This window comes from Ursus arctos, unplaced genomic scaffold, assembly GCF_023065955.2.
Source record: "Ursus arctos isolate Adak ecotype North America unplaced genomic scaffold, UrsArc2.0 scaffold_9, whole genome shotgun sequence".
Classification (NCBI taxonomy): Eukaryota; Metazoa; Chordata; class Mammalia; order Carnivora; family Ursidae; genus Ursus; species Ursus arctos.
In genome coordinates this window covers 49,371,912-49,394,246 of record NW_026623111.1, presented here as the reverse complement: position 1 = coordinate 49,394,246, position 22,335 = coordinate 49,371,912, and the positions used below count along the sequence as shown (strand labels likewise).

Here is a 22,335-nt window from a genome sequence, read left to right as displayed (position 1 = left end):
TATGACAAAGAGTTAATTTGATAAATAATTTTGACACTGATATACAAAGAATAGTGCATTCTATTTTCAATTCAATTATTTTATTTATATTTTCTAGAATTTTAAAGTTTTTCCAATTACATTCTATTGCACTTTTAATATTTTCTATATTAAGATAGCTTTCCTTTTTGCCATCATTAACAATCAACATTATCAGACACAGTGCTTTAAGTTTTCCCTGTAAACACTCAATTTTTAAAATAAGGCAAGCACAGGACTATTTATTCATTATTATTTAATTCTCAAACAGAGAAACTCAGGTTCACATTTACTAAAATGTCATATCTTTTACTTTTCTGACAATCTTTAATATATATTATCTTCCTATGTTTAGTTCATTATTTATATTTTAGTGTTATTGGTTAAATAGTTGCCTTAGTTTTTGAAGTTCCTTGGTTGAGCTTTTGAGTACTAATTTGTTGCACAAAAAAACTGAGGTTAGAATATTCTGAATTCTTGTGAAATATAATATTTATAAAACAGCCTATTAATGCATGCATTATGTAAGCAAAGGGTTTAATACTTAAATGTGATATCAACAGACCTTTACTAAAGAAGATTTTAGACAAGCACATTCTGATCTTCAAAGGTTAAAATATTCATAGTCTTTGTCCACATTTATGATGAAAAGGGAATTCTGTCTACAGAAGTTTTGTCATGACGAGTGGCATTAATGGTGAGTTCATTAGAAATTCCAGCTGCATCATCTGGATAAGCACTGAGCAGAGAAAGTGCTAAGGTGGAATTCTAGGACAATTGTACTACAAAATTATAGCTTTTTTTGAAAGGAAAGTCATTTAGGTGACAAAGAGAACTCTGGAAAAAGGGTGAATATTTTTAAATCAACCCCATGGTTCACACAATCTTTTGCTCCAAATGAGTCAGTCCTATTAAATGCTAAAAATATACACATTACAGTGCAATCACACCCACTTTATATCTGCTAAATTATACAAAAAAAGCAATATTTACCACTCGTAACATTCTTGTACATTTATAAAATATTAAAATGTGTTTCTATAATAAAAGCAGTATCATAGGGTTGGGTTTTTTGTTTGTTTTTTGTTTTTATAGAGACAATCTCTTTAGCAAAGTCAAAAATAATATTTTAATAATATTTTTCACCAAATAAGAGTGTGCTGTCACAGAATATTGAGAAAATATTTGCCTCATTGAACTTACTGAAAGACAGGATAGAGGGTTAATATAATAATCCTCATTATATAGATCCTATTAATTAAAGATTTGGTTCACTTTTCACCACTTTTATGTTCATTCCTGTGTGTCCTATAGTTCTATGCAATTTATCCCTTGCAAAGATTCAGGTACTTACCACTGCAATCAGATACAGAATTGTTCCATTCGCACAAAGGAACTCTCTCATATTAATCTCTATATTTATACACTCCTTTCCTTATCCTGGGGCAACCACCAATCTGTTCTTGATTTCTATATTTTTGTCATGTGGCAAACGCTATAAACAGAATTAGACAGGTTTTTTTTCATGGTTTTTTCTTTCTTTTTTTTTTTTTTTTGAGATTGATGTTTAATTTTCTCTAAGTACAGTGCCTTTGGGATTCATCCTGGTTGTTGCATGTATCAATACTCAGTTCCTTTTATTGGTGAGTAGTATTTGGTTATATGAAAGTAGTAGTTTGTTTATCCATTCGCCCCCCTGACAGGCATTTGGGTTCCTTTCAGTATTTCACAATAAATAAAGCTGTTATCAATCTGTGTGTAGGTATTTGTATGAACATAAGGTTTTATTTATCTGGTACACACTGTTGAGTTTTAAGAGTACCTTTTATATTCTTGATAAAGAGTTTTGTCTGATAAGTGGTTTGCAAATATTTCCTCTCAGTTTTAGCTTGTCTTTTCATTCTCTTAATGAGATTTGTGGTTTTCTTTTTTTGTGTGTGTGCAAAAAGTTTTCAATTTTAATGCAGTTTAAGTTGCCAATGTTTTAAGGATTTTTGTCTTTGCTGTCATATGTAAGAATCCTTTGCCTTGCTGTGTAAATCTGGGAGTTTTCTCCTATGTTTTCTTCTAATAATTTGACAGTTTTTTATGTTTTACATTTTAATCGTAGTCTATTTTTATTGTAAAGAAATATCTAATTTTATCACCAGGCTTAGTATTTTCTTTCAATTTGTTTCCTGTGGTCTACAATTCTTTTGTTTTGTTTCTATTTTCTTTCCCCATTTGGAATTAATTGTCATATTTTATTTTCTATTAGCCTCTTGGTTATTTTGGCTAGAATATCTTCTTTTTTACCAACTCTCCTGGTTACTGAAGAGATTATGTGCATCTTTAAAATATTGAACACTAAAAGAAATTGTTTAATTTAGGTTTACTGATGTGAAGATACTTCATAGATAATTGAATGACTTTATGATATTTAATCTCTTCCTGACTAATCTTCTATTGTGCTATATTTTAATTTTCTAGGTACTGTTAAGTAAAAATCCACTAGTATAATTTTATATGGCTAATATTTATTTAGATTTATCATTTTCACTCTAATTTAGTTATTTCTTTTAATGCTGAGCTTATATCTGTGATCATTATCATTCTTCCTGAAGAACATCTTTGGTGATTTATTCTAGTTCTGCCATTGATGAATTTCTCAACTCAGTCAGTTCATCCTAAAATATATTTAACTATTTCGGAAGAATTTTTTTGTGGAAAAAAATAATTCCATATTGGCAGTTATTTTTGTCTTCACTTTACAAAATTTCATTATTTTGATTTTTGACTCCCATGTTTCTGTTGAAAAGTCCACTATGCTCTTTTGAAATAATGTGTCTTTTCTCTGGCTTATATTAAATTTGTCTTTTGTTTGATTATCACTGTTTGAATATGATGCACACAGTTACAATTATGTTTCTATTTATCCTGCTTTGGGTTTAGAGTGTTATCTGAGTCTACTGCTTGGTATAAATATTTAATTTCAAAAATTTTCATAATCTCTTTAACATTTGGTTTTCCTTTATTCTCTTTGTATTCTCCTCCTGGGATTCATATTACATTTCCATATTTTTCTTCAGAGAGGTTTCAAATACCTGCTGAAATACTCAACCTTGTTTTTTATTTCTTTGAATATATACAAGATCATTTTTTAAATGTATGTGTCTGATAATTCTACTATGTGGATCTTTTGTTTATCTCTTTTGAATGTCTGCTATTTCTTTTGGATTTGATTACAATATCTTTACTCCTGTTATACATTTATATTTCTGACCTAGTACAGGAAAATACATATGAACAACTTGTAAAGATAACATGAGGCCTAGGATCATGTTATCTCTTTTCAAACTGATTTATCATCCTGTAGATGGACTAATGATGTTATTTGGCCCAGGTCATCTTAATTCAATTGATGACTGAAATGATTTCAGACTGAACTTTGGTACCTGTAAAGACAGATCTAATTCTGCTTCATCATGGCTCTAGATCTTAACCCAAATCCTGCAGATTTTATAAGGCCATTTCTGTCTTTAAAAGATGTGAACCAACAATTTTGTCCCTCCATTCTCAGGCACCCTCAAAAGATTTAGTTTTCTTCTCAGGATGCTCTCAGACTTCAAATCCTAGAGTCAATCACTATTCTAGAGTCCTGTCCTAAAAATCCTGACTTTCCAATTCTCAATGACTCAGTAGCTCTTTGAATCCTAAAAAGCATTTTGATCAATTTTTCTTGCTGATCTCATTACAATGGTTTGAATAACCTAGAATAAAATTCTCCATTATATGTTATTCATATAATTGTTAAATAAAAATAAAACAAAAATTTTTTAGTATTATATTAGCTTTAATAGTTCTCATTCAGTACAAAGTAATATACTATTGAGAAATGTTCTCATAATTTTAATAGCTCTCCCATCATTAGAAGATTAAGGATGGTACTACTTTATTTTGTTGGTATTTTCAACAATTGTGAAATATGCAATTTATTTTGTTTTCAACTGTCAATTGCAATTTTAAAAAAGAAGTAAAGCCAACACCATCCCAATAATAATAGCACTAAAAAGTTTTCTTTTTTTCGAGAAAGGATGAAATGCATTAAGCACAGTCTAAGCACAAGATTCTAACCAGTTCCCAACAATTGCAGCAGTGTGTTTCAATTTATATTTCTAAAACTTCTTATTGTCTTCTTCCTTTTTCAATTTAGACATATCCCAAGTTGAATAGTCCCCAAAAGTTTCAAAAAAAATCTCAGTTACCCAGGATGCCTAGTATCCTATACCTAGTATCAGTTTAAATTTAACATTTAAAGCAGCACATTAGTTTAATACAGTGAACATTCTATAAAGGAAAAGTGTGAAAATAATTTCATATTGGACATAAGTTTGAATTTTAAAGTAGTATATATATTTTATATATATATATGCACACACAGACACATATACATATATATCTTCAAAGTAAGAAAATAATATATCTTCTTATTTTGAATATATAATTTCTACTAAACTTTTGGTTTATAATGGACTTCTTAGTTTTTGCAAATTCATCTGATTTACTAGGGCTTATAACCGGCATATTTGTTTGTTTACTTGGCTTTGGTTTTGGATTTGTTCCTTTTTAGTAGAAGAAAAATTCCTTTTTCAGAAGTGTGTCTTACTACTATTTGTCTGTCTGGTCCTTGTTTTTATTTATTCTAAAACTATTTTCTGATTACTTTCTAGGTTTAATAAATCATTTCTCTCCCTTTTTTTTCTATTTGCACCCAAATAGACTTTTTTTTTTGAAAGATGCATTGTCCAAAAGTTATTTCTTATCATTCTTTACTGTTTTCAGGTCAGGATATAGCCTTCTTACCTTAGTACTGTTTTAACCCCCATGTTTCAGCATAAACAATATTTGTGATAAAATATTGGGCCTTGAACATATTACTGGAAGCCAACAGGTTCTCCTGACTTATTTTTAGGATATGATGGAGATAAGACTGTAGTTTAATTTCCTGATCCAAAGAAACTTCATATCTATGATAGCATTTTTATTAACTTAATAAAGAGTGACATGTGGTCAAGGTTAACTATTGTTCATAACATTTTTCATTACTGATATATTACTAGAGAATTTGCTCAAAATTAACTTGACTAGATTAGATGGCATAGAAATAAATATTTTAAACTTTTTGTGGTAATAAAATAATTATTCTGGAATATTAACTAAAGTCTGTTATCAGACATTCAAAAGTGGTAAACACTTTTTTCTTTACATGTGAATAATCAGGCATGTTGTATGCCATAAATTAATATAGTTTAGCAGTAAAAAAGTTGCTTTACATGACTTTACCAGATGTTGCATATTTGCCCTCATATAAAAGTCTTTTATGGCTAATGGGATGATCAATACTGTTAAATGGAAAAAGTATACCTTAAGAAACCTACATGTATAAAAGTTCATACATGCATGTATATATACACACACTGATATAATTATATTTATAAAACATGCATATATATCATATATTCTAACCATGTAGTTATATAAAGTTCTCATGAGAAATAAGAACATAATTTCTAATCAATGTGCACACCTGCATATATGAGTAAAACATGTGCAACTTTAAGTTTTCTTTCTTAGAAAATGATGAAATTGGCCAAGACCAAAGCAAAGCAGTAATGGCAGTTGAGTTTTTCATTGTCATGTCTGTATTCTTTCTCTCTGAACACTCAGAGGTAAATTATTTCCCTTTCTCTGTTTGAATTCTAGAGTGACTTTAACCTGGTTTTAGCATCAAAACAAAACTAAATAACGGACAGTCATAAGATTTAGAAAACAATCAGAAAGCCAGTCAGCTAGTGAATAATCAATCAAACAGCACTGTTTCCAATTATCTTTCCAAATCTTATGATCATATCTCTATAGATCAGATATCTTTCCCCATATATGGTTGACTCCCAGCTCCAGAATTCAGAAGGCAATCCTTTTAACTACCTACTCAGACTCACAAGAGTTAAAGTCTAAAATTTCCAGAAGAGAGAAATAAATTATTTCAGTTTGAATCAGTGTCAAATCAAGATGACCCGGCCATGTAAATTAAAAAAAAAAAAGAAAAAAGAAAAAAGTCACTGTAGCCCAATTCCATTCAGTGGTAGGAACAGTTCACATTATAGCTGGAGGGTGTATGGGGCTGGGGAGACACAAAGAAATGCGTTTATAATAGTTTGGTTAGATAAATACAAACTCCTGTGTACTATTTATAAGAAATCATTACATTAGTTTCCATATTTATTTTTATTTTAAATTCACCATTTATAATTGTCTTTTCCTTAAGTCTTGGCTAGTTCTTGCAAGGAAGACTTCTTGTGAATTCTATTAGCACTCAGTGTAATTCATTTTAAAGACGAGATAATGCTATGTGTCCATTTTACCAGTTCATTCAGTAGGCTAAGTCTGTAGACATGCTTATTATGTTTGTATGTAAATCTTAATAATATCTACAAAAATTTATTTTTTGATTTAAATCACCTTCTTATTTTCAGGTATTTTTGGTTGAATACACAGGACCTCTGCTGATATATCTCCTCTTTTATTTGAGGATCCCATACATATATGACATAAAAGAGAGTTCTAGAAGATTACGCCACCCAGTGGTACAGTAAGTAATACATATAGTACCTATAGATTAAGGAGGAGATAAACTCGAACAAAGATATAATTTTAAATTTTGTTTATAAACCAAATTAAAGTGAATTACATTTAAGAAAATATATTTTAAGTAACTTTAAATAATGTATACACACCAACTTGCAAATTTACATATAAGGAACTATTAAGTGTACCTTAAAGTCGAGTAATATAAGTTCATAATGTTTTGTTCATAATGCTTTGTAGGAGCAAAAAGAAAGCTAGTATGGCAGAAGCAGAGCGAGGCAAGGGGAAACTGGTTCTTAGGGATGATGGGCAAGTTGTTCAGGGCCTAGTAGAACATTGCTATTTTTCTCTCTAGTGAGAGAATAAGGAAATGACCAATTTGTTTAGAAAGTCTGGGGTAAAGTGTTCGTAAAGACAATGTAATTGTACTCATATTTAAGACCAGCATACAACAGGTACTAGATATATAACACAGCATGAAAAAAAAAAGGGCACTTTTTTTTTCCTAGTGTAATTCTAAGGGAATTGACTGACAGTTGGTTACTATTCTTAAACACAAACGCAGCATGTTTGATAACATCTAAGTGTAAAAGTTTGCACCACGATGTTCCAAAATAGCAAATATGTTAAGTTTGTATGAAATCATTTCAGAGCAGATACACACAAACACACAAACTGCTTGTGAAATTTGAGTGTCTAGCAGAGATCTATAAAATAATCATACGGCTTCCAAGGCAACCCAATTTTAGGATGGGTGGTTACCATTTCTCAAAGTTAAGAAGATAACATTTCAAATGCGATGTCCAGTTGCCCCATACTCTAATGTTAATTCTCCAAAATGGTTTTGAATCATTTCACAGAATCAAAAGTATTTTTCTGCTGGCTTAGATCTATATGTGACTCAACTACCACAAAATTCTTTGGATCTCTTAGGAAACTCTGCACACTGGAACTAAGGCGGTATTCCCTACATTACCTCCATCCCCATCAAGTAGTGAAAGGGGGTCCACAGCTTCCTGAAACCAATCGAGTTCAATCACTGAACTTTATTCAATCAACAGTAGTTCAGAGGATACATACTCAAAAGTGTCAAGGTCTCTCCCGTCATAGGAATCAAGTGAACCACTTGCACTGAGGCTGAGGCCACCTCCCTAAGGACTTCTAACTGCATCATCAGGGATGGAAAAGCAGTCCTAGAAACCTTTCCTACACACAGTGCACACAGTTGGACTACCTGCCTTGAATGAAAGAAGATAACATCTATTTGGACACTTACATCCCTGTTTAGGTGCCCCACATCATTAACTCCATACTTTCAAGCCATCCTTCTTCTCTCATACACCTCAATAAACTCCACAGTCCTCTATATTGCTTTCATTGAGTCCTTCCCAATTCCTGAAATTCTTCTATGTGCCCTCTGCAATTCAAAGTCCGTTATTAGCAAAACCTCTTATAGCTTCAGCATTTTATCTGAACATTGCCTTCATATTCTTCCACAACAAAAACCTGGAATTGAGACTGTATTTTCTTTTTCTTTCTTTCTTTTCTCTTCTTTCTTTCTTTCTTTCTCTCTTTCTTTCTTTCTTTCTTTCTTTCTTTCTTTCTTTCTTTCTTTCTCTCTCTCTCTCTCTCTTTCTTTCTTTCTTTCCCTTTCTTTCTCTCCCTTTCTTTTTTAAATATTTTATTTATTTGAGAGAGAGAGCATGAGCTGGGGGGGAGGGGTAGACATAGAGGGAGAAGCAGACTCCCCGCTGAGCAAGGAGCCCCCTGGGCTCAAACCCAGGACTCTGAGACCATGACCTGATTGGAAGGCAAATACTTAACCAACTGAGCCACCCAGGCACCCCAAGACTGTGTTTTATTCCATAGTCCTCCTATCTTGAAACATATGTGATAAGGGATATTTTTTAATATTATGATTGGAAAAAAGAATTGGACCTAAACCTACTTATGGATGTTCAATTAGTTTAACACTGCACAGAGAAGAAGTTGATATTTGAAGGGAAGTCAACCATAATTAAATAGAAATACTTTGGAATAAAATCAAACATGGTAAGTGAGTTACCAATACTGTGCAAAGTGACATATATCCAAATAGTAAGATACGGTTGTATGTACTAAGCTCGTATAACATCAGAAAAATAAGTGAACTAATTTAATCATAGCATGAACTAAAATTTCTCATTTAGTGCTCTGTTATATAGCTGGGCATAACTTTACTTTATGTTTTCTTACAAAGTGGAAAATTTTGTCACCCAAGTATATACTCCTACAAAGATCCGACAGGGTAGGAGAGATACTGATTCCCTTATCAGTCCTTTAAACCTACAAGGCTTAAACCTTCTCCTAAGTCAGAACCTTTCCTTTTGCTTGTCTTAGTATCTAGAAAGCTCTGCTCCTGGATATCCACACTTTATTCTCCCATTTCTCACAGAATTTGTCTATTATTTAGACACACATAGAATATGTCTTTCCCCTAATACGTGCACGCTTACATTTTTTATGAATTAATGAATAATAATAAGTTCCCTGATGACTTAGGCAGACTGGTTTGTGTTTGTTTTCCCTAAAGTCACTATTATTATTAACCAGAAATCATTAATTCATTTTGTTAAAATAAATTCCTATAGAGACTCAATGTTTGATTGTACATAGACTATATGATATACTGATTTTTATGTTCAAACTTCATTGGCTTAATGTGCAATTTTTGATCCATATTGGTTTTTCTGAATAGCAACCACAGTTTTTGAAATTTTGTATTTTTAACAAAATCAGTACAGATTTTACTTTTTTATTTTATTATTTTTTAAAGATTTTATTTATTTATTTATTTGACAGAGAGAGAGACAGCTAGCAAGAGAGGGAACACAAGCAGGGGGAGTGGGAGAGGAAGAAGCAGGCTGCCAGCAGGGCAGGGAGCCCAATGTGGGGCTCGATCCCAGGACCCTGGGATCATGCCTAGCCTGAGGCAGACGCTTAACGACTGAGCCACCCAGGTGCCCCTCAGTACAGATTTTAACAGAAATGTATTTTAAGAACAAGCAAGAAAATGTACTTCTATAAATCATATCTGAAACAAATATATTTTAAGCAAAATCAAGAAAATAAACTTCTGTAAATAATGTCTGACATTTACTTTTAAAACAATAGTTTTGTAAATGGCAACAGGAGTTGCTCAATTAGAAAAACAGAACCAGAAACAAACACACAAAGAGACAAACAAAACATTACAATTTGTTAGGCAGGCAAAACCCAAACATAAAACAAACTAAACAAAACAGAAGCTGTACTGACTCCATAAATAATGAAATTCAAACCATTTCAATGTATGGTTCTTGCTACAGGACAGTTATTCTGAATACTATAAAATGTCAAATGAATTCTAACTTGATTTTGGGTATTTTTAAAACTTGTAAATTTTCCCCTCTGGCATCACTCAGTTTGTTCTCTGTATTTATAGGTCTGGTTCTGTTTCTTTGTGTGTTTCTTCTTTTTTTTTTAGATTCCGCATGTGTGAAATCATATGGCATTTGTCTTTCTCAATCTGACTTATTTCACTTAGCATAATACCCTCTAGGTCCATCCATGTTGTCTCCAATGGCAGAGAGGAGAAGAGTGAGGGATCAGGCAAAGTGGGTAAAAGGGAATGGGAGATACAGGCTTCCAGCTATGGAATAAATACATTACAGGAGTAAAAGGCATGGCATAAAGAATACAGTCAATGATATTTAAATAGCACTGTGTGATGATAGATGACAGGTACAGTTGTGGGGAACATAGGATAATGTAAAACTTGTTAAATCACCATGTTATGCACATGAAATTAATGTAACATTGTGTATCAGTATACAAAAGAAAAAAACTTGTGCATTTTCTGCTTCGTTCATGAGCCATTTTGATATGGCTACATTTATAATTATTATGTATTCCTGGGGTAGGTGTGACCATATAGATTATGACTGGTATTGTAAAATATTTTAATTGTCATCAGAAGTAAATTTATAGACTGTTGTGACAGTACTGTTACTGTGAAATAAATTTAGAAAATTTCTAGAATAAAAATTTTAAAATAAGCATTAGTGTTTTGATTATTGGAAACATTTCCTAATAAATATAGTATTGTAGTAAACTAACAAAAAATGTCTTACATGTAAGGCAAGCCAGACCTTTGGAAGGGAACTTAATATGTTCATGTTTTATTTTCTTTCTAGCTTGGCTTGCTTCTGTCATTGTATACACTATATCCGCTATCTCTTGGAAACCTTATTTGTTCATAAAGTTTCTGCAGGACATACACCTTTGAAAAATTTGCTAAAGGTGGGGATTGATATGTTTTATAATTTTAATTATTATTGAGAAATTTTGTGTATTGGGTCATCCATAAAATGATGCAATCATGTTTATTTTCCTCATGCTTAGATTTTTCTGTTCAACTTTGTCAGCCAAACATGGGCTCCTGAAATGCCACTTCCTGAGTGACCTATTTCACTGGAATTGTGTTCAACCAATAACCCTATAGAAAAGATTTCCAATGTCCTTTTCTTACAAGCCTTGTATGCTCTGGCACCTTTAATTTTGGAAATACTTAGCATTGAATTCAGATTCTTTAAGTGTTGCTTGAGGAGGAGGGATGTCATATATGAACCCTCCTGTAGAAATACATCTGTGTGATAACAATGATGAAATTACACCCTGTATTTATGACAGTTGTCAGTGTGATGACTGTCTTTGCTCTTCCAAAAAATGGTGAATTCAGAAGTTAATAACCATCCCATCAAATAGCTGTCAAGAAAATGGGAAGTTTTATGAAATATTGAAGTGGAAAGTTACATTGGATAATATGCTGCAATTCAGTTTTCCAATTCTGATTCCAATTTATTTTAATTTCCAATTTAAAATTTACTTTCTATAGGAAATATTTCCTTATTAAAAATTTCCTGTCTTTTTTGGCAAATATCTGTTTTGTAAAAATTTCAACAAGCCTTTCTATTGTTGTCATTGTAATAAAACCATAAACTCCAAAATTCTTAGAAACCTCAAAAATCATTTAGACTAACTTCTATTCTGGAGGAAGATATTAAAATTTATCATATCTGTAAAAGATCAGTATTATAGCCTAGGACTTTCGAACTAGGACATTTACCTTTATAATATATCAAGATATGTTTTACTAAAGATTAAATAATTCATTATTTTATTCACTTACTGTTAGAAAATGAATATTAGTATATTTTATGTAATACATTTATTATTTTATTACTTCATTCATATTTATTACTTGATCGTCAAAGACCACTCTTGAAAATTATTTCTAAAATATATTGTTACATTTGCCTTATATCCTAAGTACCCATTTATATTAATAAGGGTTGAACAAAGTAATGCCTTTCCTTAGTGATATCAAATAGGTACTTGTAAAATTCTACTTTATTGGGTGAGGAGGCCTTTCATTTATCTTGCTTAGGACATACCATTTTTCATACAAAAAAAAAACTGCAGTGTGGCATATAAGTGTCTGGGATGATTTCAAATGACGTGATAGATTTTACATATATTTGCTAACTTTTATTGTGTTTTATTTGTAGGGTTGTGCCTTTTATTGGGGATTTACTTCTTGGATTGCCTACTACATTAATCACCCACGGTATACACCACCATGTATGTAGGATTTCTTTCTAATTAAACACATACTAAATTGCCAGCATCAAAACTCTCTTCAAACTACACAGAAATGATGAACAACCTGGCACACTTAAAAAAAGCAAAAAATGAAAAAAATGTCAATTTTAAATAGCTTCCATATCAGACTCCATTAAACCTTTATGTAGACTTAAAAGACCAAATTTGGCGGACATAGTTTGATTTATTTTCTCTCCATAGGAACTCTAGCAAAAATATGAATTGATTGTAAACATTCAAAATGACAGGTAGTAAAATGAAATGATGAAGATTAAAAAGAAAAATTCCTTATAGTCACACAATCACATAAAATCAGCTATCAGCATTCTTAAAATAAACAATAAATATGTAATTATTATATTAAATATAATTCAATAAGAAAAAAATGGAAGCAGTTTGTTTCTGTAACATACTATTTTCTGTTTATAACTTTATTAAATGTCTTGACCATTGGCTCAGATGAAGCAATTTGGTGGAAAGCACAATGTACCAAACCTAAATCCTCAGTTCCTAAATGTGGAGAAAAATAGCTGTCCTCATCAAAGAATTCCATTTCATTTATTTGCTGTGGACTTTTCTCTCCTCACACCCTTTACTGCAGCCCTCAAGGCTCTAGTGCTACAAGGGTTGAGGTTTCACATTTAATTAACAATTATTTTTTGTAGTCTACTTCTGGTGTTTATAAAATTTGAAATGGAAATGAATGGAGTAGTCAAGCTTTATTTTAGATTTTATAAAATGTTAAGCCATCTTAATATCTGTGCTTGAAATACCAACAACAGAATCTTTATTAAGATCAGCAAAACTAGTTGAGCATGCTAAAAGTAAATCATTACAATGTTCAATAAATACTAAAAATTAACTATGAATATTGAAGGGGAAAATTTCTTAATATCATATAACTCATTTTTTAAAAAATATTTTATCAAAAGATATACCTACTAATATTAAAGCATTAACAGACAGATATTTTTGCTCCACAGTATATTTAAGAGGAGCCTTTGAAAAATTCATACACCGGATACAAAATAATAGAAGCTGATTGTTATTAACATATGCAAAATATTTATGGAAAACTTAATGCTTGTCAATAATTGTAAAATTTATATTTCTTATGTAATAAGAAACATTATTATGTAAGTGTTAATATTCCCAATTAGAGATTGGGAAAACGAGGCCCTGCAAGTCTAATTTTACTGTGTGCAAGACTCTTAAATGCATAAGATAGAAGTAGGATCCAATTCTGTGAAAACATATTTCAGATTACAATACTGATTCCAACAAGAAAGTGAATAAATATAATGTAGAGTCCTATTCTCCACAGATTTGACTGCATAAAATTAATAGCATCTGTACATTCACACACATTAATTTGAAAAAAAAACAAAGTATTATTACTATGTATTTCTACCACATAGACCATTAAGGACGTCATTTTTCATAGTTCTTGAAAATATTTAAAAGTACATAGGAAACAATTATCGTAATTGAAAACTGCCCAATGGCAGGAATATTCTGTTAACTGCAAACTGGCATGCATATGTTCAGAAAACTTAACACATAAATGTTAGTATCAGCAGCAATCAAAGAAAAACAACTTTTTTTCTTGCCAAATGTGAAATATTATAAAAATTATAAAAGTACTACAGAATACTACAGAAAGTTTTGGGACACCTGGGTGGCTCAGTTGGTTGAGCCTCTGCCTTCGGCTCAGGTCATGATCCCAGGGTCCTGGGATCAAGTCCCGTATCCCCGTATCCGGTTCCTTGCTTAGCGAGGATCCTGCTTCTCTCTCTGCCCCTCCCTCCCCCTGCTTGTGCTCTTTGTCTTTCTCTCTCTGACAAATAAATAAATATAATCTTTTAAAAAAATTACAGAAAGTTTTAATGATGGCTAAAATTTTTTTCTGGAAAGTTTGTTTCAAATTACACTCTCTGTGACATTACTTTTTGGAAATAAACACTAAAAATATTTTAAAAATTATACTCTTTGTCCCTGTACCTGTTTTTATCACATCATTATTTATTTTCATTAAAAAGTGAAAGCAAGGTATATCTTTACTGTCCTGCTACATGAAATGTTCTGAACCCCTCTCTTGTCTATGTTAATATCTATTCATTTTAGAAATCAGATTTCAACCATGTACTCAGTACTGCCTGATCTCCCTGATAAATCCTTCATTTTAGATCTTACATTAAATACTATATAGGTCTTTCTTAGTAACACTTATCAGGGTTTCAGACTTCCCTTTGTTATCTTGTGATTATTATTTGTTTCCTTGTCAGACAGTAATTTTTATTAAGATAAGAGTTACTTCTAGCTTAGTTTATAATTGATTTTATCACAAGCACACAGTACAGTGCCTGTCTCATTCCTAATAGCTATTGTTGAATGAATGAAGTTTTGTCTAGTAGGCATAAATAAAAAATATATATATTTTGTTTTAGCTAAAGAATATTTAATTATATGGCAAATATAGTATTAAGGAATAAGTGTTTATAAAAGTATTCTATCAGATACTGTAAAAAGTGTATAACAAATATGTATATTTCCAAAGGAAAATCTGAGTTGTAACTGATTTACCATGGATAATGGGATTTTAATGTATTTTATTTCCCTTTACATTTTTATCTTTTTTTCAAATTTTCTCCATTAATGTATTAATGTATTTCATTTCATATTTAGAAATATGCACTTCATAAAAACAAAACTTCCAATACTGCTACATATTTTATATATATATGTGCGTGCGCTCTCTCTCTCTCTCTCTATATATATATCTCCATATATCCATGCATAGATACTTATATAACTTTTGACTAAATTATCCTTTAAATTTCTGGCCCATGGAACTGGAACTTCAATAAAAGACTTATAAAGAAAGATGTTTGAAGCAATATTACTTAACATACATAAAATTAAAGTAGCACTAATTACACAGCAATTAGATAATATTTAATGTTTTTAGAGCTAACTACATTATACATTATGATGTAGATGTTGTCATAGTTTTTATAATGAATGTTTAATAATATTAGAAAAACCTTTAAAATATTCTTATAAAATATGCAAGATTTAAAGTGAGACATTATAATTTTGTATGTGTTTACATAAATACAATTTATATGTGCACACACATAAAAGTGGAAAAAAGAAATGCAACTCTTAGTACAGATGATAAGCTTGTCAGAAAAATTTATTTTTTGTACTTTTGTATATCCCACCTTCTCTACCATGAAAAAGGTAACATTAGGACAGTGTCTTAAATTCTATTTTATTCCTTATTCTATATTATTTGGGAACTTATGTAACCTATATTTTTCTTTACTTTAAGATGAGAACATTAATACTTACCTCATATACTTGTTTTAAGATGAAAAATAAAAAAAACACTTAAAATATTACCTATTAGAAAATATCAATTAAAAAATAGTTTTTTTTATTAGCATGTTTCTTTTGTTGTTAAACATTAAAAAACAAGAGCTATCATTTGGTGCCATCATATATTATGCCATATGATGTGCTGTTAAGGTGACAAATGAAAGATTAAATCTGCCTTCAAAGAGTTAATAATACAAATTAAAAATAGATTCCTTCTGTATTCTAAATATAATTAGGTGACTAGAAAATTTGAAAGCAAAAATATTTTCATCCCTTTAGATCGCAAATGTACTATCCCAAAGGGTCAATTACATACACCATCGTGCTTTGGATCAGAGGATAGTAATATCCAATAAACATTGCTTCAAATATGTTTATAGTGTGGCAATCCAAAATATGAATGTTTGCATTACATCTTATTTCCTATTTTTCAGCATTTGGAAACCGGCAAGTCACAGTATCTGCTATCAATTTTTTGGTATGTATTATTTATATTACTTGCTATTCATGCTCTAATTGTAGTGCTACTAAGAATGCAAAACAAATTATATTTGAGGATTTCACAGGTAGAAAATATGATCTATTTTTATATTATATACTTAATGATATTAAGTGGAGTAAGTCTAACAATTACCCCAAATCAAGCCATTAGCTCTCTAATTTTTTTTTTAGCTTTCTAATTTTTTTTTTTTTTTGCTCTCTAAATCTTTTAATCAAAATGTTCTACTCATCTATGAAGGATGATTGGAATAATTTGAAATTTAGCAAAATTTGAAAAAAAATCATACTTAGTAATTTTTCCTATTGTCTATACACTTACAAACCCCTAAGAGCAAAAAGTTTTATGAGTCTAATAGATGAACATCTAAAAAAACCTTTTGGTGTAATTGTTAATTTAACTTATTCTGAATGAAAACAGTCTGTTTTTCTGAATGAAAGACAGGTCTTTTCTAAGTGTTTTTAATCCAGTTATTTAGATTATTCTATTTAACTTTACCTATGCATTGTTTGAATTAGGTACACATCAATCTGAATACAACAGAGTATTTATTATTTCTGAAATGCATTATTTCATTAAACGCATATTTTGCTTCATACACCATATAATTCTACCGTATATAACCCTTGCTTCTGGGGCGCCTGGGTGGCTCAGTTGTTAAGCACCTGCCTTCAGCTCAGGGCGTGATCCCAGAGTTCTGGGATCGAGCCCCGCATCAGGCTCCTCCACTGGGAGCCTGCTTCCTCCTCTCCCACTCCCCCTGCTTGTGTTCCCTCTCTTACTGGCTGTCTCTTTCTCTGCCAAATAAATAAATCAAATCTTCAAAAAAAAAAAAATAACCCTTGCTTCTATTCTTTATTCATATTCTTCCTCATTCTTGTCCTTGATAGATTAACTACCATGATTCCTGTCCCTGATGTATTGATAAGTTTCCTTGATTCATATTTAAGTCTATATCCTTTGTGAAGTTGGTATTGAATAACTTATACCCCACCATTTCATACAAGGCACAAATAACACACTTTGTCAGGAGCTCTCATGCGAACCCGTGTGTGTGTGTGTGGGGGGGGATTTTAATTAATACGTTAGTTAATAACATCCTCTACTTGTTAGCTGTGGCAGGAGCAAGTCCTGCTTTAATATTTTAAGCACCTAGTTTTGTGCATATAGAAACATTCCTGGGGCGCCTGGGTGGCACAGCGGTTGAGCGTTTGCCTTTAGCTCAGGGCGTGATCCCGGTGTTGTGGGATCGAGCCCCACATCGGGCTCCTCTGCTGGAAGCCTGCTTCTTCCTCTCCCACTCCCCCTGCTTGTGTTCCCTCCCTCGCTGGCTGTCTCTATCTCTGTCAAATAAGTAAAATCTTTAAAAAAAAAAAAAAAGAAATATTCCTTGCTTGAATGAATAACAAAAATCATTTATTTATTCATAATTTCTTAAGCAAATATATTGTCGATATATCACCACCTTTTAACTTTCCACATGTGCATATTACTCATAAATAGCAAGGCTTCCATTTATTCATTTTGATGCCTTTATTGTTAACCCATGTTGTACCAAGTCAAATGATCTCTGTATATTAACTACTCGGTAAATTTGAGCAGCTGCAAGAATTAATTAGTGGATAAACAAAACAATAACCGCGTATTTGGTTTTTATTTTTATATATTTTAGATTTATATCTGATTTCTCTTATTTTTCTCCTCCTTATGATGTTAGCCACTATACATTTTTGCAGCTTGTTTTCTGTTATTTTTGTGTAAATATTTACACATCTCCTATTTAATATTCTTGATTTCTTTCCTTTTCTCTAATGTAGTATAGCTGTGAATCCATGGCTCTAGTATAAAAGAAAACTTTTAAGAAAAGTTGTAGTTTTTAAAATTTTTTAAAAAGATTTATTTATTTATTTATTTGAGGTGGGGGAGCAGAGGGAGAGGGAGAGAGAGTCTTAAGCTGACTCTGCCCTGAGCACAGAGCCTGACGTGGGGCTCGATTTTATGATATTGAGATCACAATCTGGAGATCATGATCCCGAGACCACAACCTGAGCTGAAACCAAGAATGGATGCTTAACTGACTGTGCCACCCAGGCACTCTAAGAAAAGTTATTGCTTTTTAAAACACTGTCATAGCAGTTATAATATTTTTTAAGTGAAAAAGAGGCATAATTAAAAACAAGCAAAATTCTAATGGTTTGCAATATATATGAAAAATGACTTTTAAAGATGTTGCCTCCTAATTAAGTTACTAGTATTTAATCTTCACACATGATTTATTAATCAATGCTTTTTTATACATTTCAAGTGGGGAAAAAATAAGAAGGAGGAGAATTAGGCAAGTCATAAAATTTTATCACAGTTGCTGGCTTGTAAGGGCCAAGGTATCAAAATAAACAAATAGTGATAAATAGTAGCATTGACTAAATCCAATACAGACAAGAAGTAAGTGTGGTAACTTTAATTCCACATTTCTAAGCACATAACAAACATTGACTGTTCCAATCATAGACTTAAATTAAGATAAAAGGAAAAACCTGTGCTTTTAATTATGGATAGTATTGAGTATATGAAATAATCTTATGTAAAAGTCAAAATTTTGAATGTAATTCTGTTGCACATAGAAATTAAGAAATGAGACAGAAGGGTCCTAAAATTATAAATTGTGATGACAAATTAAAAAGTCCTGCTAGCCCTGAACTTCTTAATAATGTTCCAGGTAGGCAAAACACATTTAATTTTCACAAATAAAATATGATATTAAGATGTAAATTTTAGGAAACTGATTCTAATACAGGATGTAACAACAAATGATTTGAGTTTGCACATGTATTACCTAAACTGAAGATGCCTACTGTATCATTGTGAACATAAAATTCTATATTTCAAGGTTAAATTCCTTTTTCATTCACAATAACTGAATGCTTAAGTGTGTGCCTTTCACATTTATCACAAGAAACGTATATGCAAATGGTTTGGAAAGAAAAGCACCTATGTTTAAGTCAAGTGCTTTTAAAATTATTTTATATTAAGATTATCTGCATATAATATAATCACTTATTATTATGTAGAGGGAAAAGAGGGGAAATTCATAGGCCAATCTTGTATAATATAAAGTTTAATCAGAAAATGCCTATCTTAATTGAAAGTGCTAATTTTTTTTGCTAATGTTTGCAAAACTTCCTGTTCTTCATTTTGTTGATATATGTACCCTCTTAACATAAGAAAAAAAGCATTATCCATTTAAAGTTAATTTTGCTTCTGCTGTTGTGTAGAGCCAAATTATCACCTGGTTAGGAGATAATATATGACAATGTGTGAAATATGGTCATAGTTAATTCTTAATTACTCATGCATGAATCATCCATTTTGTGGACTAACCATTAGCAATTATAATTTTCTCTTCTGCTCCCTCCTCTTGTTTGTTTGTTTTTTTTTCCTATTGCAATTCTAAGCTTTCTAATATACTAAGCAAAATCTATTGTAAGCAAAACAACACACTTTACAATGCACACCTAACATATTCAAAAGTGAGGTATAATTCCTTGTGGAAAATCTTTGATTTTGGTGAATTTTGTCATGTAGATACTATATTCTGAGAAGTATTTAATCACCTCCCCCGCTGTAAGTTCTTTCTGACTTTCAACATGACTTTGTTCCCTCAAGTATGTTCTGATATCACAAAATCTACAAGGGAAAAAATCAAAGGAGTAGAATCAAATATAGGCACATTTGTAAAGACATCAGAGTATCTTTCACCACAACTTTTAGATCTTAATTTTTCTGCTAGAAATATTGTGGTGATATACAATAATCCAGTCTCTTCATATTTCTATGATCTCTCCTCATTCTCTGAACCCAAGTCCACCCACAAAGGAATGAAAGCACTATTGCAAAACAAAATACAGTCTATAATTTTTAATATTTTGTTATTTAACAAATAACAATCCTGTTTTCTTTATCCACTCTTCCTGTTTATTTTTACTCCCCAGAAACAGTTTATGATTTGTGAATTCTTTATACATTGATCACTTCACCAGAAAAGAAATATTTTCCTCGCATTTCTTACTTCCTCAATAATATAGAAAATGAGAGAAATAAATAATAACATATAAGACATGGTTTGCAAAGTACTGAAAATCACTCTTCTCCCTGGTTTTGCCTCTGTGGCTTCAGTCTCACCATTAGTTATCCACTCATTTAAAGTTTTTTTTTATTAAAATGCAAATATTCTTGGAGAAGTAATAAATTATGCTCTTATCAAGCAGTCACACCTTCTCTTGTAACATTGAACCCAGAAGGACCTTGGGCACAGAACAGTCATTTTTGATTAGGGGGAGGATGCTGGGAACAATATATCACAGCTTTTAACAAGGGTGGAGGAGAGTGGGGCCATGCTAAGGAAACCGAAGTAAGGCCAGGAAACTGCTCAAATGTTGGGTATTTGTGGAGGAGATAAATGAGGGAAGAAAAGTGTGCCAAAGGTAAGTGCTTTCATTCTCAGGCAGCATGCTCAGGTTTGGTTGTGAGAGTTTTTTCTGATATTTTGCCTACTGTTGATAGACACCAATAAAATGATTGACAGTACTTTTTATTGAAGACTTAAAACAAAGTTTAGCACTCTACGTTTTCTTATCATTTGCCAATTTGGTTTCCTCTCATTTCCCCTCGAGTATCTAAGATAAATAATAACATAGGTAGGAACCAACTTTTATACCTAAATTTGGTTGGAGTACTGCTTCTTCAGTAATTTGTTTAGAAGACTAGTCTTAAAAATAATAATATAAAATTATTTTTAAAGATTTTATTTATTTATTTGCCAGAGAGAGAGAGCGAGCGCAAGCACAAGCAGTGGGAGCAGCAGGCAGAGGGAGAAGCAGGCTCCCTGTTGAGCAAGGAGCCCAATGTGGGACTTGATCCCAGGGCCCTGAGACCATGACCTGAGCTGAAGGCAGATGCTTAACTGGCAGAGCCACCCAGGAGTCCCTAACAATATAAAATTAATGCAAATTTATTTTATTATAATTTTTTCTAATTTTCATTATTTTTCAGCTAATACTCCTAAAAATAGTAATAATTTAAATTAAAATCAGCCATTACTATATAATGATAAAAATTATCATTGCTGGGGCGCCTGGGTGGCACAGCGGTTAAGCGTCTGCCTTCAGCTCAGGGCGTGATCCCGGCGTTCTGGGATCGAGCCCCACATCAGGCTCCTCCGCTATGAGCCTGCTTCTTCCTCTCCCACTTCCCCTGCTTGTGTTCCCTCTCTCGCTGGCTGTCTCTCTCTCTGTCGAATAAATAAATAAAATCTTAAAAAAAAATTATCATTGCTAAAATATATAGTATGAAAGCTAATAAAAAATAATTTCTCAAAAAATCATCATAAGTGTGTTTTTAACAATAATTTAAAATAGTCAGTATTAATGAAGTATCTTTATCTTTAAAATTTTACTGTATGGTGCTATATTTTAGACTATAGTCTTGCACTGTATGTGCACATTCTTGTGTTATATGATATTTCATGAAAGCTCTATGGATTAGAAAAAAATAAATTAGGTATACCTAGAATTACGGTAATCAAATGGGCTACAGAAATAAAATAGACTATTTTTAAACACTAAATCAATTTCAAGATCAAATACTTTGAGTTACAATTTATTGAGTGAAAATATCATCTCCTATAGCAAGTATAACAAGTTTATACAATAAAATATTAGTTTCATGCAATAAATTCATAAAATAACTACTAAAATTTATTTTTCATATCCTGCAATCATATAAATGTAATAGCTGAATTTTATTTAGAACCCTATAGTTACTCATTTTCAAAAGTGACATGTATTGGTTAGAGCAAAGACAATACAATAGAGCAAATAAATCATAATAAATGGTACTGGAGCAACTAGATATATACATAAAAAAAAATGAATCTAGACATAGAACTTATACCTTTCACAAGAATTAACTCAAGATGGATCACAGACCAAAGCACAAAATGCAAAACCGTAAAACTCTTAGATGATGACATAAGAGAAAACCTACATGACTTACGTACCACAATGACTTTTAAGATAAAATACTAAATAATGATCCATGAAGGATATAATTGATAAGCTGGACTTCATTCA

At 31.4% G+C, this 22,335-nt stretch overlaps 1 protein-coding gene across 3 annotated transcripts in view; it reads left to right on the top strand.

Annotated features, from left to right (window-relative positions):
* Positions 1-22,335, top strand: part of TECRL (trans-2,3-enoyl-CoA reductase like) — a 106,356-nt gene that overhangs the window by 62,746 nt on the left and 21,275 nt on the right. For all 3 annotated transcript variants that reach the window (XM_057309782.1, XM_057309783.1, XM_026508976.4), the window contains 4 exons: positions 6,534-6,649; positions 10,860-10,965; positions 12,234-12,306; positions 16,143-16,186. In XM_057309782.1, coding sequence (XP_057165765.1) covers positions 6,534-6,649; positions 10,860-10,965; positions 12,234-12,306; positions 16,143-16,186 — 339 coding nt within the window. The remainder of the gene's footprint in view (positions 1-6,533; positions 6,650-10,859; positions 10,966-12,233; positions 12,307-16,142; positions 16,187-22,335) is intronic.